This window comes from Rhagoletis pomonella, unplaced genomic scaffold (genome assembly GCF_013731165.1).
Source record: "Rhagoletis pomonella isolate Grant_MI unplaced genomic scaffold, Rhpom_1.0 Rhpom_scaffold_00001, whole genome shotgun sequence".
Lineage (NCBI taxonomy): Eukaryota > Metazoa > Arthropoda > Insecta > Diptera > Tephritidae > Rhagoletis > Rhagoletis pomonella.
This window is the reverse complement of record NW_023458555.1, coordinates 38,962,847-38,979,670: the sequence shown is the minus strand read 5'-3', so window position 1 is coordinate 38,979,670 and position 16,824 is coordinate 38,962,847. Positions and strand designations below refer to the sequence as shown.

Genomic DNA, 16,824 nt, shown 5'->3' with positions numbered 1-16,824 from the left:
TTTTGTTATTTATTTTTCTATCGATATTTTCGGAACTTATCGATATTGTTATCGATTTTGTTATCGACACTTTAATCGATTTTGTTATCGATTTTATTATAGATTATTTATCGATATTTTTATCGATTTTGATATCGATATTTTTATCGGTTTGGTTATCGATATTTTTATCGTTTTTGCTATCGATATTATAATCGACTTTGTTACCGATATTTTTATCGATTTTGTTGTCGATATTTTTATCGATATTTTTATTGGTTTTGTTACCAATATTTTTATCGGTTTTTCTATTGATATTGTTATCGCTTTTGTTATCGATATTTTTATGGGTTTTGTTATCGATATTTTTATCGATATTATTATCGCTTTTGATATCGATATTTTTATCGATTTTGTTATCGATTTTGTTATCGATTATTTATCGAGTTTGTTATCGATATTTTCATAGATTTTTTTATTGATATTTTTATCGATTGGTTTATCGATATTTTATATCGATTTTGTTATCGATATTTTTTTAGGTTTAGTTGCCGATTTTTTTTATCGATTTTGTCACCGATAGTTTTATCGGTTTTGTTATCGATATTTTTATCAATTTTGTTATCGAAATTTGTATCGATATTGTTACTGATTTTGTTATCGATATTCTCGATTTTTTTATCGATTTTAAATTTTTTTTCCGTCTGGTTATCGATTTTGCTATCAATTTTTTTATCGATTTTTTATTGATTTTGTTATCGATATTTTTATCGATTTTGCTTTCGATATTATTACCGATCTTGCTATCGATTTTGTTGTCGATATTTATATCGATTTTGTCATCGATATTGTTATCGGTTTTATTATCGATATTTTTATCGATTTTGCTATCGATATTGTTATCGCTTTTTATATTTTGCGTTTAACAGCATTCGAACCCGAGTCTTGCCGAAAGTTAACAAATAGTAACAAGTATCTCTGCGCCCTTAGCTACAACCACAACATGTAAATGTGTTTTCAAATGTTCAGTTTGAATTAAATTTCTATATTTAAATATCTTTTCTGTTCAAAATTTTAAATCTTTAAATCTCAGTAAGCTGTAGAAAAAAACAATGGTATAAAATAAAAATAAAAATAGGGCTTTCGCTTATATTCTCATTGAGTTCTTTTCACTTAGAAGTATGTAAATTTGTAAAATTTTGGAAAAACCCTTTTTTTCTTAGTGTGTGATTTCGTTTTTGACTTGGATATGCTATTAACCATACCACGTATTCTACGTTTAAATATAGCGGCTGTATCTCCGATACAGCCTGCAGACCAAGACGAAGGCGCTGGACTGTTCCTTTTTTTTTCGAAACTCTGTTTTTTCTGTCGGAAACAACACATACTACACGCCGTTCATTGTACTGTTTTCGTGTTCCCTTTTAATCTGTTTTAAATCTTCACGATCTACGAATAAATCAGAGCAGATAACTGGGTGTTAGAGGGCTTAGGTATTTGTCTATTCATATATCACTATCAAAAACCTTATCCTTGCAAAGGAATTAAAGTGTTCCGTCGCCTCAGCCTTTTCAGGGCAGGAAGAACAAATGAGATTGTCGTGTATGTCGATCACATTCAGGTTTTTTTGCCATGAGAAGTGGCCAGTCTGCAATCTCACAACTTGTCAATGTTGTAGTATGCATTCAGGAAAAGAAAGGATAGCGTGTTATTCTATAGCATTGAAAAGGTATTAACGTCTATATGGATACCCGCTTCCAGCATTAAGGTATTAAGTGACGACAGGCTTAGCAGTGCATTCAAAGCAGCTCTAGGTGCCGTAATTAAAGTTTGGTAAGCACATTTTCCACGGTATGGATTGAGACTCTTATCCACTATACCAGAGATGTATTGCTGATAATCAGCCTCATTGCATAAGCCGTAAATTAGGCTAAACTGTACGACTCGATAACATTGGCATTGTCTACTGTCGTGCTGAGATAAAAAATCGTCGAAAACTATGCAGTGCTGCCAAGTTTTTCCGTTTTAATACACTCGTCGAGTCGAAAATTTAGGCAATGATATGAAATTTTCGATACGATTCGACTCTCGAAAAACGACTTGACGGCTGAATGAGTCTTTCAGCTTAGTAGTTTGGAATTTTTTAAAAACGTTCACCAACCTAGAGGTAGGACACAAGGTATAAATACCACTAAAGTATTATTAGGCATTTTCGATGAACGTATTAGCGTCTTGTGCTCCCTTTTTGTGCAGCGAGAGCAGTCCCAGTAAACCTCAGCATTTGTTTTGAGGACCCGGTTTAAAAATTACCACGGATCAATCCGCAACTTCTGCAGCTCCTAATTCGACCAGCAGACAGGAGTGCATCTAAGGAGTAGACGACGCCTTATCCAAACTTGCACCAGAGATAGTCGGTACATTAACCACCACTTCAAACAATGCCCTGGGTTGTAAACATTTTAAGCTCCTCCCGAAAACACAGCGTCGGTTTTTCTCAAAATTTGCATTGCCGCAAACCATAGGCAGGGGAAACTTTCCATTATGGCCGTTCGTTAAAGGTGCGGTGGGCGAAGGGGGAGTGGGCGTGGCACCTCCAACCGACCATTTTGGAGAGGGCATGAACCGCCATTGACAAAAATGCAACCCCCGACCACCTAGGCTCCCTATGGTTCCCTACGGACCCCTTAGAAAAATGGCCAAAAATCGCAATTTTCCCTTGCGTCCACAGTATTTTTGCGTGGAATTCCTTTCTGCGTAGGCGGCCTTCGGCCGCGCTTAGGGATTATAACCCTTACTACGTAGAACTCTCCTTTCTGTATGACCTAACTGGGGCTACCGCCCCAGTGATGTAACCTTGTGAAAGGATGAGGTAACTAGAATTCCCTTTCTGTGTGGTAAACCGGGGGCTGCCGCCCCAGTGATGTCTATTTTGGTTACTGGGTGTTTTATAAAAATGTGTATATAAAAATGTATTGTGCAAATGAATATTTAACATTTTTCAAGCGAATAAACGCAAATGAAAGTTGTGATTTTTGTCAATTTTTCTAAGGGGTCTCTAGGGAACCGAGGTGGTCGGGGGTTGCATTTTTGTCAATGGCGGTTCATTCCCTCTCCAAAAAGGTGGGTTAGAGGTGCCACGCCTACTTACCTTTCGCCCACCGCCCCTTTAACGAACGGCCATAAAGGAAAGCCAACCCCATAGGCATTTTCGCGAAATTGAAATTGAATATACTTGTGGTCTGACACCTCCTAAGTATTTCACTCAAAATTTATTTTACGAGTTTCGATCTTTCCAGTTTTATTTCAAGGAATCAGTTTCAAAAAGTCATATAAAATAAAAAATATATCTCCGGGGTCTTCCGAACATTGTCTTGTTCATTTGTAGCCAAATTATTAAAATTATTGTTCCATTGAGAAATCACAATTTTCCTTCATTTTCAGTTGACTATGTGCTCGTACACAATTTCTCAAATGCATTCTATATGGTCTTGGCTGTTACTGTTTGGGTGAAGTCTTTGATTAATTTAGTAGTCGCTTCCATGCTCATGGATGGTATAAGAAAGGTAAGTGAAAATCAAAAATATTATTAATTTATTTTTGTTAATATTTTTCTCCAATACTCTCGAAATCAGCAACGTCTTGTTTGCATTGCTCCCTGGCTTATAAACACCAGCATTTCGATGGCTATTGAGATAGCGGTTTTCATTTTCATGGAAATCAAAATGAATGAATTCGAAGAAGAAATTGCATTGGATCGACGCATTGTGCACAGTGTCATTTTTGGTGTATTTATGGGTAAGTCACAAAGAAGGCGAAATGAAAGCATTTAAAATCTTTTTTTATTTAAATTTTATTTCTTTTCCCCCATATAAATGACGCAGTTTTCAATGCGCTTTCGGTGTTCGGAATTTTTGCATTGTACAAAATGCTCAAGGCCACCGCCAACGAGAATCGTACGCTACAGGAGAGTATTGTGGAAGCAGCTGGACTCTATCAGCATGTTAAAGTTTAAGCATACTTATGTATGTAAATTTTGCCGCAATGGAGAGGCACCTTATCGTAAACAGATTGCAGCATTTAGTGGCATAGCAAAACAGTAATTGGGTCATTGGCGTGATGTTGTTGAAAAATGCATTTATTGATTAAAAAGAAAATGTAAAAATCTTTAAAAATTCTCAAAGTGAATAAATAAAAGTGGTATTATGAGATAAAGTCAATGTAAATAAAGTTAACGTAAAGTGAGGAGAAACAAGTAAGAAAGTCTAAGTTCGGGCGGAGCCGAACATTTAATACCCGGCGCAAGTATTAGATATATGTTTTTCACCTTTCCTAAAGCTACCGCTACATAGTAAATCGGGGTGTATCCACTTTGAGTAAATTAGCGTATTGAAGTTTCAAGCATTTCTGAAATTTACTGTTATATGAAAAGCGGCCGTAATTTTAGTTCGATTTCAATAATTTTCAACGTTTTGCTTCTATGTGGCAAGCACAATAACCACACCGAGTTTGGTACGAATTGGTAGAACGGTTACCGAGATACATAAATGTGATCATAAGTGGGCGGTGCCACGCCCATTTTTCAAAATTTTATACTAAACGTATTTCTTGGTAAAGAATTGTTGCAAGCGTCAATTTTGAATAAGTTTGCTTCAATAATTACTGATTTATCGAAGATTTCGTATTTCTCTAAATTACCGTTATATGGGATGTGGGCGTGGTTATTATCCACGGCCATTTCGTGTGTTATACCGAGGTTAACAACTGTGCCAAGTTTGAAAGAAATTGGTGCAGCGGTTACCAAGATAAACACATGTAACCATAAGTGGGCGTGGCTACGCCCATTTTCCAAAAATTTATAATATTCTTATTTTTTGTCTAAAACTTATTGTAAATATCAATTTTGAGTGAATAATCTTCAGTAATTACTAAAATATCGCAGTTTTCGTATTTCTGAAAATTACCGTTATATGGGAGGTAGGCGTGGTTATTGTCCGATTTTGCCCATTTTCAATATAATCCGTCCTACGCCAGAAATCAGTGCTCGTACCAAGTAGTAGCAAGATATCTCAATTTTTACTCGAGTTATCGTGTGCACAGACGGACGGACGGACAGACAGTCACCGCTTAATCGATTTCTCTTTTCATCCTGATCATTTATGTATACATTTGTCTATATCTATCTCGCTGTTACAAACAACCGTTATGTGAACAAAGTTATAATACCCTTGTGCACAAGTGCGCTCGGGTATAAAAAATATTCAGGAGCAGAGGGAAGTGATAATGTTTGAAGATTACTTTAGTAAGGTATTTTTGGCTGGCATAAATGCACAACTAAGTATGTACATCGCTATCTTAGAGTAAAAGGCTACTTGTTTTATTTGCTAAGTCCAAAAGAAGCACAGAAAATTCTCATTGTTTTAAACACTCAAAATGTTGCCTTCAAAAGTATTTCCAAATACTTGAAGAAAATGACTATGAGAATTTTTTTTCCTCTACTTTAAAATTTCTAAAAATGGACTTAGTAACTTTTCTCTAAAACCCAGTAGACCACACTAACTTTTATTCTCACTCATAAATGATTAAAAATCCTTTTTTGGCTCTTTTAAACATACTGCTATTGAACTCACCTCAAATACAACAACGAACGCAAGTCGACAAGCGAGTATAATATAAAACATACTAGTTAAATTATATTTACGATCTGAGGTAGGTGGTTCACGATAGTCTGCATAGCTGAAAATATTCAAATGCAAACATAAAACGCGTATTATAGAAAAACTACTATTCGAAAGAGCTTACAAAGTTTAGCATACTTACAAGCACGTTGTTATATTCGTGTTGTCACCAGCAAGGCTACGTAACGTCGCCGATTCGCTGATATTATATTCGGAAAGTGTGAAATCCAAATAACCATCAAGCGTGTGATCCTTGGATACTTGCGCGCGATATACCAGCCTTGGTATAAAGTCCGAAGTAAAGGCAATGATGAAGCCCTGTAAAAGTGGTTAGAGATGAGTAATAAAAACCTAAAGCAAATTTCATGCTCACTCACATTACTAATCACGCTCAGCTTTCCTATGCTGTCCAAGATGCGATACCAAACGCCAATATCACGCACACGCTGTGAAACTGGGCGCCTGTAGTTTGCCAGCAACTTTTTCGCATCCAAACGCATTTCGAAAATGTTATTGAGTAAAGCAAAAAACGGTGCCAAGGGGAAGGCGGCTACGAACAATGTAACAAAGCCATACTGTAGCACTATAAATGAGGGGTAAAAAAGATGTTGTGACTGTGGAAAAAACAAAATAACTGCCACACTTACCCATTTCCAAATACTCCGGAAACAAGCTGCGCGGACCCCAGTCCAGTAATTTCAAATCACGCAAATAGCGCTCCACTTTTTCCTTATTCACATCATGAGTCGTGCTGCTAAACAGACGTGAGAGACCCACTTGTATGGCCATAATTTTGCGCCATATCTTTGGCATTATCACTTCCAGTATGGAGTTAAAGGTTTGTTTGCCAATCATAATGATTGCCAGCTGAATGCAAAGTTCAGTCAAACAGCCGCCGGAAGAGCACTGTAAGGAGATAAAAATAAAATATAATTTGTTATTATACAAAGGGAAGGAAAGCGAAATCGAAGTGTCAAACGCGTACCTCTTCCTGTCGATAGTCAAATATCTTGTTATATTGCCCTGGATGTCCCACAAATTTTCCCTTGAAAAACGCTATATAAAATATGGAAGCATAATAGTTGACAAACTGTAACAAATAAATCTTTAGCGTCAGTGAGTCATCGAACTGGGTTTGCGTGCGCCACATTTCCAATTCAGTCAGGTACTCAGCGAGTTGTGTATACATCTGATAAGTAAAATGGGAATAACTTTGGTAACTTTTTTTAATATCCGGCATACTTACGTAGTTCAACACATAGAGCAGACACAAGTTGACGAAAGCCGCTGACGCTGTAGCCAACATAATTGCGCTCGATGTAGTCATTGTACTAGAACCCAGTTTAAGTGTCGCCAGCATAGACATGCGGTATACAACTACCGCTACAAGCGCCACAAAAGCCAAAAATATCAATAAAAATACAACTGAAACACTAAAAATGGTGGCAGGAAATTTCATGCGCCAAAATGGCACTGTGGGTTCCTTAATATTCGTTACATAGTCGACGCGCGTGCGCGTATTTTTTAACTGTTCCAAGCGTGTCAAGTACTCGGGACGTGGATGCTCTTCGTGTACATCGAAGCCAGTTAAATCCCAGCGATGCGTTATCTCAGCGGAATAACGTTTCCATAACTCTAAAAAGAGTGTAGCCCAAAAGGACATAAAGACGGCAAAGAACACAGTACTAGGATTATCAAAGAGGTAGGTAATTTTGGCATAAAAACATGTCTCCTTGAGGTACCAAAAATTGCACCAATCACATAGAGGACACATGGTAAGATTTTTAGTACGTTCGTTGGCACAAACATCTTGGCTGTAAGTGAATAGAATAAAAAAAAATTTTAATATAATTTGAGTGTTGTTTTTGTTTATGGTAAACATACACTGGCACATAATCTTTTAAAGTTATCAGTGAGTATACAAAGCAGATGACACCAATCAGCGAGGCAAGCAGCAGCATGTAAGTGTAGTAGCCCAACCAAGCGAAGTACAAACCTGTAAGGAGTAATAAAGGAATTTAGCTATGGTTTAATTCATAAGAAAAAGAGCCATTTTTAAATTGCTCAATTACCAATTTTTACGCCAAAGTACTCTTTGACATAGTCGAGCGGCTGATAGCGATACCATTTGTTGACGGAGGCCCAGTGAGTGTACAGTGCCTCACGCATAGTACCCTTCTCTGTGATTTCGCCCTAAAACATAAAGCAATAGATTTGAAATCGTACAGCTATTTTTTATGAAGTTAGCGCATTTTACAAAGTCTTAAAGTTTGTATGATTATAGAGGTTTCTAAGTGAAATCTTGAAATTTTTATGGAATAAAGAGAAATATTTTGAAATAACTATGTAAATCTTAAATTTTTCAAATCATCGTATTAAGTTTTCTTGTAGGAGTGGCATCGAACTGACACTGTATTGAAAATAAATTCCGAAAGTAGCATCTCATGGATTCAGCTAATGATGACGATGATATAACCAATTATACGCATCCTATTATAGCAATTAATCGAAAATAAAATCACAAAATTCTACTTACATCGTGCAACGGATAAGCTGCGCAATAAATATTTGATTCCACTAAACGATCAATGCCAAATGCACGCGGATCCTTACTGCGCTCCTCGAAATATTGGCGATCCAATATGAACTGAACTATACGTGAACGCACTGCATTGGTGAAGAAGCAACGATGATGGATGTCGAATCTGAAATCAAAAACATATTTATGTAAATCATGAACACTTTTCAACAAACAAGTATCGAAACTATTTAAAACTCACAAATATTCCTTATCACGACTATAGATGGCTGTGAAGCGATGGGCTCGACGCGGAAATATACCTTCATCCACAAATATGTGACGCAGGAAAAATTGTACAACACTTTTTAGGCTAGAAAACATGCTTCTGGTCGAGCGATTCACTGCAGACATGCCTGGTATCTAAAATGACAAGCGAAGATTTAGTTTATTGTTATTAATAAGCGCCAAAGATTAGTATAACGATTCTATATGGAAATAAAGCAGCAAAGGCCAAACACAGTTAAACGATATTGAAATATTCCAATGGGTATGTAAGAAATAAATAATTAAATAATTGCAACATTAAGTGCCTATGGCGTTTATAGTATACAGCTGAAATACAGATGACAACAGCAGAGCAGCCGGCAAAGTTTTCGCAACCGAATATTTACATGAACTAAAGCGCTAAAGTGAGCAGAAGCGAATGAGAGATTTGGAAGTAAATTGCCGATAGTTAGCAGCGTCTTGTTTCATTTTTTCATATTAATTAAATAAATGCAAATATTTTGTGTTGGCATGTTGTATGTAAGTTATTCAGACCTTTCGTGATAGATACTGCGCTGCATGATGCAAACGACTGTATTTGCTGTAAACTGTGGTACTACAAAGATCCTGCAATAGTAGTGCATTAAATAGAAATTAAATTTTGAGTGGAAAGACATACAAAGTAAATTTGTTGCAATGCTTAATAGCTAAGTAACAGGGGATGTAAATTAATGTTTAAAAAATGTATCTAATAGCGCCATTAAAAACTTATTTTAAGAAACATCTGTGGGGTTCTAATACATAGGCATACTACAAAATGGAATTTTTAGGGGTTTAAACTTTTTGTTTTTACCTACATAATAAGGAAAAACAAAGTCTACATAATATTGCTGAAAACGAAGAAAGAAAATTTATCATTTAATTTAGCAGTAATCAAGAAATTGAATGCAATTTCAACCTTTATCAGTTAAAATAGAAAATATGAAAAAATTTAAATCAATTCATTTTTAATCGGAAAGCGGATTTTTCATTTAAAAATTTTAAATAATTATGTACATACATATATGTATGTAAAATTAAATTTATAATAATAAATATTATGGAGTAATAATTTTTTTAGAACACAGTGTGAACTAAAAATTATATGTGTTATCCTTGAAGCTATCTTATCTTAATACGAATTATTAAATACGATCAATATAACTACATGCACCTAAATACATATGAACATATATTCTTAGACATGGAGAGTGATTACGCTGCCTCAAACGGAAAGTGAGTATAAGTAGTATTTGTACAGGGTCTGCGTGGATTTAGCATTTCGATGCTTTAGTTTTTTCTTTTTGTCCGGAAAAGATGTTAGGTTAGATGAAAAATAGTATTGTATTTTTTTCTAAATTATCTGCAAATGCAGCACTTTTCTTGTATACGAATATGAGTTCTATGTATGACTTTTTAACGCTCATATATTGTTTATAAACACTATAAAACAGTTTTATAGTTTTTAGGGCCTCAACGAAAGTGGGTGAACATTTCACAAATTAAGAAGCTCTTGCATGTGATTTAAGTATAAACTAATATCATACATACATAATTACATTATTGTCTTCCCACGCCAGCCTGTTCCACGTATCGGATCGATTCAGCTTTTCTCCGGCAATGTACTGTTGGTTTGGTAGTCTAGCCCTATTTAATCGGCGAACCCTTCCAATAGTTGTTCGTTATTGAAACAAAACCTCGATGTAAGATTGCTACGTACTCTTCTCATTCGGACTGGCATTGAGTCGAGCATCGAAACAGAAACTCATTTCTGCTGTTTTTGCCAGAGAATACTTACATCAGTGGTAAGAGCACCTTAAGGCCTGTAGCTTTACTTTCAGTGTGAGTAAGCTTTAATAAATCGCAAGATCCATCTCCATGCGCGATAACAGTGTGCCTATTTCATTCGGTAATCGCACCTCATCGGATCCGAAGTGAGCTTTAGCCGGCATTCACACTGCATACTTCGGTGGACAAGGTTAATCACCGAGTTATCAAAATACTTCAAACACTGACATAGGTTGAACGCATAATGGATCGGCGAACAAAGCGACGAGTATATCATCGAGCAAAGCGTCAATCACTAACGTATGTACGCTTTGCTCTTCACTATGTGCGCTCCATTGAAACAAAAATGTTTGAAATCGACGTTACAAGAAAAGTCCATAAAACCAAAAACCAAAATTTGTTTGTTGGAGCTAGACCGCAAAGTATTATTTATTTTTTTCGGCCGTTCATATTTGATTCAAGTTTTTTGAGGGTTGAATATAATGGTTATATAATGGCACAATTTTTCCCTCGTAGGCCATTATGTCAGCTTTCGAACCCATATTTGTCCATCGTACACAAAATTTTGCCTTATTATTGCCTTCTATCAGTATTTTTGCGAAGGGGGCAATGAGAAGGGAAAATTTTTCGATCGAAAAGAAAACGACATAACCATCTCTTCACATTCGCCATAAAACCCACTCAACTAACACTTCTCTCGCTTTTGTCCGGGCCCGCCGTAACAGCACGTTTGCTGCGCCCTTTCTTTGATAAAAAAATAAATAAAAAATAAAAATCTCACTATAGACCATGGTACAATAAAAACAGGTAGAAGCCAAATTGACATCAAACCTACAAAAGTCAAAGTTTTCGGGAGAGTAAAAATAAAAATGAGCGTGTGTAAGGAAAAATAAAAAATTCCATTTGACTGGTTGACGTTTTTAAGTAAATTTGAAGTTTAATTTTATTTATTTATTTTCTTTAGTTAAAATTTGTTAATTTGTTTGTTGTTTTCTGTCTTTGATTTATGAGTTGCAGTGTTTGTTGGAGGGACTTTCCGGCATAAGGGTCATAGGAACAGCACTTGGCATCAAACGTGCCTTTCCTGTACCTCCCGGTGCATTTATGAAATCTGCTGCTTTAAAATGTTTAACGCACAGCAAGGCATTTCGCTGCAGCTCTACGCCACAGCTGCTTTCCCAACGCTTCTTACGCTAAGGACATTGAGGCACGTTAAAAAATTAGTGGCCTCTGATTTATATTTAACACCACATAAAAACAAGGCTTCAGGTGCTGCATTTTTAACACATACACTAAGTATAAGCCGCACAACACTACAAAAATTCAAATGTTAATTAAAATTTGTTTTTAACGAATATTCAAAAAAAAAAACAAAAATCAAACGACATGACATTTAAAGCGTAACGAAATATAGGAAATAAAAGAAAACCAAGTTGAAGTTTAAAGGTTTGGTTCTCATGAGAGCAATGTCATTTTGGCTTCTACCTGTATTTATGTGCCTTGCTATAGACTCTAAAGACAAGAATCATTTTCAAAGTCAATTTAGTTATAAAAAAATTTAACAGGTGGAACAAAACTCCTTTGAAGTTTGACTGCCACGCATGGATACTAACGTTTTGGGCATTATTTGGTTGAGGTCCTAAAATGTATGTTTCGCAATCTTTTTAGTTCATTTGTAGCACTATTTTGGTAGTATGATGCTACCGTAACTGCTATTTTCCACACAACAACAACAAAGTAAAATAAAAAAAGACTATAATTACCTCCTTCATAGGCATACGTAGTTTTAAAATTTCTGCATAGCAACGCAACACATCCAATGGTGCATGTATCTATAAACAATTTCAAAATTAATAAAAATAAAGCACACTTAACTCAATGCTAGCCAGATTAAATTCGCATTCGCTTACCTTCACAAAATGTATCTGCTGCTGCTCCTTATAGTCCAACTCCATTTGCAGGCCATGCTCCAATAGATTGGCTTCAAATTTAAAACGCTTATGTGCGTTGAGCGATTCCTGTGCAGCATCCGGATCCACCTTGTAGGCAAGCACAAAATCAATCAAACGTACACCATCCGCAAAGAAAAGTGTTTCATTGTATTTGATTGGTGGGCAGCAGTCTTCTTCATTTACAAAATTACACTCTAAAATATTATTATCAGTCATTGGCGCTAAGGGTGTTGAGTACTTTGAGCTATTTTTGGCTGAATTGTTGCGTTGATGTCGGGATGCCTCTGCATCGAGTGTCAGACTCGTTGTGTGTTGAAGTTTTCTTTGAAAGAAGAGTGGAATCTGGTTAGTAATTGCGCTAAGTTGTTATATGCAATTATTTTTTCTATTTAATACATGAACTTTCACTGTTTACCTATCCAGTGCTGAGCGTGTAGTACTAAAATGTGAAGCACATCGCTTTGTTGAAACATATATTTTTCTCCATTTAACCACAGAACTTGCGATTTTCATTAACATATAAATGAAATATTTCGCACATGCTGTTTTAACTATTCACCGCCTTCTCCTCACAGCCAAGTTTATTCCCTATTTAGGAATTTTCGCTTGGTTTGTATGTGTGTTTGCCTACAATGGTATGCTTTTATCCCATTAAATAGTATAACATCCAGGGTGCGACGCCAGACACTAGCATACGTTTTGTTACCAATTTTAATATTCTCAGTGGAACCGCTGAGTTTCTCTCTAATATCTAACACGCACTCATTAAAATGTTTTTAAATACATGCTAGTCGTATATAGCATGTCCAGCACGCATATTATTTGGATAGCAGATATATAGCACACACATACAGTGATTCAAACAAGTGACCACGTGTAGATTTTTTTTAATATTCATAATGTTTTTCGAGTTAATTTTTTTTCTATAAAAGATATTGTCCAAGCTTTATTTAACCAAAACCGTATAAATCAGAGTTTCAAACTTTATACAAAATTTAAGAAAATTAAACAAATTTTCATCACAATTTCAACTTCAAAATCAGAGTCTCAAGAACATGTTGGAGCATGCAGCTTTATAGCCCATAAACTTTTGGTCTAATGAAGACCAAGTTTAAACCGGCTAAAAAATTGCGTTGGGTTTTGAGCAAAAATTAAGTTCGAAAAACATATATTTATAAGAAAATCAAAACGTGATCACTTGTTTGAGTCACTGTATGTATAGGTCAAAGCTTTTCAAGGGGCTGTTCATGGGAATGTTCTCAACAGGATTTCAGATACATATATGGTTATAAAAAAGAGCAAGGAATAACAGCTTAAGTCGAGTTAAGACTTTAGACTACATTTAAGTCCAAAATTAGATTACACGGTGTTATAAAATAAAAAAAAAATCCACGAACTTTTTTTAGTGATACGCTCAAATTTTTTAACTTTACCTTAAAAACCCGTTTTCGCCTGACTTCCGGCAACAAACAGTTTTTAGCTCGGTTACTTTTTAACCAATTTTAAGTTTTTATATGGCTTTAGAAGGAACAATATTTGTCCTTTTTGAAGAAATCACGAGTTTTATAAGCGCATTGTAAATATGTGGAAATTTTTGGAATAAATCTGAAATTTACGTCAACTTTTATTATTTTTCCCGTTTCTACATTTTTTCCAAAATTTCAAAAAAAAATTGTCTCTCTTAATCATTACTTCTAAAAGAATGTTTAAAGCCGAGTAAAACTAGGCATTAAAATCAATAAAAAGATTATGAAATTAATGAATTAATGAATTTTTTTAAAGAGAGAAATTTAAATTTCGAGCACCCCCCTGCCCCTACCTGGCTACGCCCATGTATCTCCGAATTGTTAATTTAATCACAAACTTGTCACTTGATTCAAAAACTGTATATTAAAAATGTATTTCCTGAAGAATGTCTAGAATCGATTTAAGTTGTTATACTGTATCGTCAAATGCATGGTTACAAAGTACGGTTTTATTCATTTATCTTAACACTCTCTTCCCTTAGATTGCCTGACCTACATAATTAATCGAGGGTAGTAAAGCGTATGTATGTATGTACGTAATCATCTCCTAAGGCACTTTCAATGCCTTCACAGCGAATGGCATTGAAATTTATTGAATGCAACAGGCGTTCATAGAAAACGTATTCGCCTGCTTACTAATACAATCACAAATACAGTTATACGAGTACATACATACATACATAGCTGGTTGTAGTGGGTGTATTTCTTAACTTTTAATATAACATTTAAAAAAATAGTCATAAAAACCTCGATAACGATAAATAACTATAACTGCATACATATAAACATATCGATATTGATCAGTATTTATAACATTTTTAACAATATGTAATATCAAAACCCGGAGGATGGTTTCGAGCGCAGAAGTGGAAAACTTTTGACTGTCATTCACCTGGGAGTGGCCAGAAGTGATTCTTGTGCGTACGGTTGAAATCGCAGCTCATAACGTCCGAATATTTATATCCACCTATCCGCTGGGTAGCAACCCCCCCTTTCCATTTGTAAGGGAGCTAAAGTGAGAAGGCGTAAAAATTCGCGTGCGCGGGGTTTGGGTCCAGCCACGTTAAAACTCCGCGCAATGAAAAAGTTCAGAAAGTCTCGAATGAGACTTTGAAGGCTTTTGTCTTCCCGATGGCCATCTGAACCTCACCGCTAGTGAAAGTAAGAGGCACCTTATTTTTAGCAGCTTGTACAGCCTTTTTCTCACTCCTTGTTTGGTGTTATTTGCCTTAGAATGAAATGTGAATTGTCGGCTTAAGTAACCCGCACATCGCTTCAGGTACGATGAGACGCGATCAGCAAATGAAATGTCGACACCACCATAAAACTTCGTCAGACAGGGACCTTGAAGGTGACCAAAACTTTCTCAGATCTGTTAAATAGCAGCTATCATATCAATATTCCGTGCGGACAAATAAAGATGGTTATCTCCTCGATCCTACTCTGGAGAGCGTTACGGTTCAGTTGGGGTATTGGTCGGGTTTCGGAGGTGAGAGGAAGTCTACCTTGTGGAGGTTTCTGGTTCAGGGTTGGAATCTAGTTCAGACGGAATCAGAAATATGTGAAGCAGCCCTACTGCAGGAGATTGTTTCATCGACGAGCAGTGATCAGAAAGGTTCTAAGGATCTAACCCTGTTCGTGTAATACCGGACTTATTACGGTACGTAGGACCGGCTGTATCATCGCCAGTCTACAGACTGCTTGTCATTTTTATGGGTTTATTGCAGATAGGAAAATTACAAAACGAAAACATCAGCTTTGAATGACGTAAAACAATCAATTCGATCGAAAATTGAGGCGATTCACACTCCAACTCTGTAGGCAGTGATGAACAATTCTGACGCCATCTGAATTCCAACATTTTTACTATCCATAAAAAAAATTAATTAGTAGTTTAAATTAATTAAAAAAATCCTTTACTATATTAAAAAAAGTACATATATGTACATGGGTATAGATCTGTGATGCCTGTGCCTGTGGGCGGAGCTCTTTAAAGCTCTCTGTGGATTTTATATTAGCGCGCATAGAATAGCTTTCTCTGGGCATCACTGGTATAGATCATTCCCTACTGGATAAATCTAACGGCAACTAATACACATATACCAGTCAACCAATACAAATGAACAATCCTGCGACAGCCGGTTCTACGTACCGGAATGACTCGGGTTTTACCCGACCAAGGGCTGTTGTTTCGGCGATCTAACCCCGTTTAGGTCGGCGAAGTATCTCAGAAGTTGTCCGTCCATAGAGCTACATTCACTACGTATTCTTCTACTCAGGGCTGGCATCGAGTCAAACCCAGGGCCAGAAACCTACACCTGCTGTGTATGCCGGAGACGATTACATCACAACTCCACCTCAGTCAAGTGTAATGCCTGCGAGGGGTGGAGTCACCTCAGAGTCTGCTCGGGACTACGGACACATCGACAGTGGACCACGTCGTACGTGGCCCCCTGTTGCTCAAACAGAGCAGTCTCCACGGCTAACCTCAGTCCGCCCGAGCAGCCTCACACAGTCACCACAACACAACAACATAATAACACCACAGACCATACCACAGCCACGACAGACCACATAACACACACAACCGCACCACCACCCACACGCCGCCGCCGACAACTCCTGGTTCCCCCTACAATCTGCACGGTATGTCAGACCAGGATATTCCGTAATGTGACATCAGTCAAGTGCAACACCTGCCTTGGCTGGTGCCACTTTAGGGCATGCTCAGGTCTGCGTACCACGCGTGATTGGACTGTGAACTTCGAGGGCCCGTGTTGCGCTGCTCAATTGCGACGCCTCCCGCCACCACCACAGGACGGCAATCATCACAGCAGCGCACACAGCCAACGGCGGTAAGAACACACACATCACACAGCACCGTCGAGATCGCGAGCGAGATAATGGTGGTGGCTTAGCGTTCATCACGCACCACACCGTGCAGTATCGTCTAATCGAAGCAGACATCGACCGCAGAGATCCTAGAATGTCAGGCCATCGCTATCCGGTCAGGCGATGTTGAGCTCGAAATATTTAACATATACATACCCCCTGTCACCTGCTGCCCGGCAGGATATCAC

The 16,824-nt window shown here is 36.9% G+C and overlaps 2 protein-coding genes across 3 annotated transcripts in view; one reads left to right on the top strand and one right to left on the bottom strand.

Moving 5' to 3' along the window:
• The window catches only part of LOC118743990, a 10,086-nt gene extending 5,878 nt beyond the window's left edge, over window positions 1-4,208 (top strand). Inside the window, exons 2-4 of the mRNA XM_036476757.1 lie at window positions 3,421-3,542; window positions 3,612-3,774; window positions 3,861-4,208. Coding sequence (XP_036332650.1) covers window positions 3,421-3,542; window positions 3,612-3,774; window positions 3,861-3,991 — 416 coding nt within the window. The 3' untranslated portion in view covers window positions 3,992-4,208. The remainder of the gene's footprint in view (window positions 1-3,420; window positions 3,543-3,611; window positions 3,775-3,860) is intronic.
• Window positions 1-16,824, bottom strand: part of LOC118743972 (anoctamin-1-like) — a 37,174-nt gene that overhangs the window by 10,520 nt on the left and 9,830 nt on the right. Inside the window, exons 3-15 of one of the 2 annotated variants that reach the window (XM_036476746.1) lie at window positions 12,177-12,540; window positions 12,030-12,098; window positions 8,995-9,066; window positions 8,435-8,595; window positions 8,191-8,359; window positions 7,727-7,847; window positions 7,539-7,650; window positions 6,901-7,468; window positions 6,640-6,843; window positions 6,302-6,560; window positions 6,032-6,237; window positions 5,797-5,972; window positions 5,607-5,712 (exon numbers count right to left, since the gene is read on the bottom strand). In XM_036476746.1, coding sequence (XP_036332639.1) covers window positions 5,607-5,712; window positions 5,797-5,972; window positions 6,032-6,237; window positions 6,302-6,560; window positions 6,640-6,843; window positions 6,901-7,468; window positions 7,539-7,650; window positions 7,727-7,847; window positions 8,191-8,359; window positions 8,435-8,595; window positions 8,995-9,066; window positions 12,030-12,098; window positions 12,177-12,540 — 2,587 coding nt within the window. The remainder of the gene's footprint in view (window positions 1-5,606; window positions 5,713-5,796; window positions 5,973-6,031; window positions 6,238-6,301; window positions 6,561-6,639; window positions 6,844-6,900; window positions 7,469-7,538; window positions 7,651-7,726; window positions 7,848-8,190; window positions 8,360-8,434; window positions 8,596-8,994; window positions 9,067-12,029; window positions 12,099-12,176; window positions 12,541-16,824) is intronic. The other variant, XM_036476738.1, reaches the window with a different exon arrangement.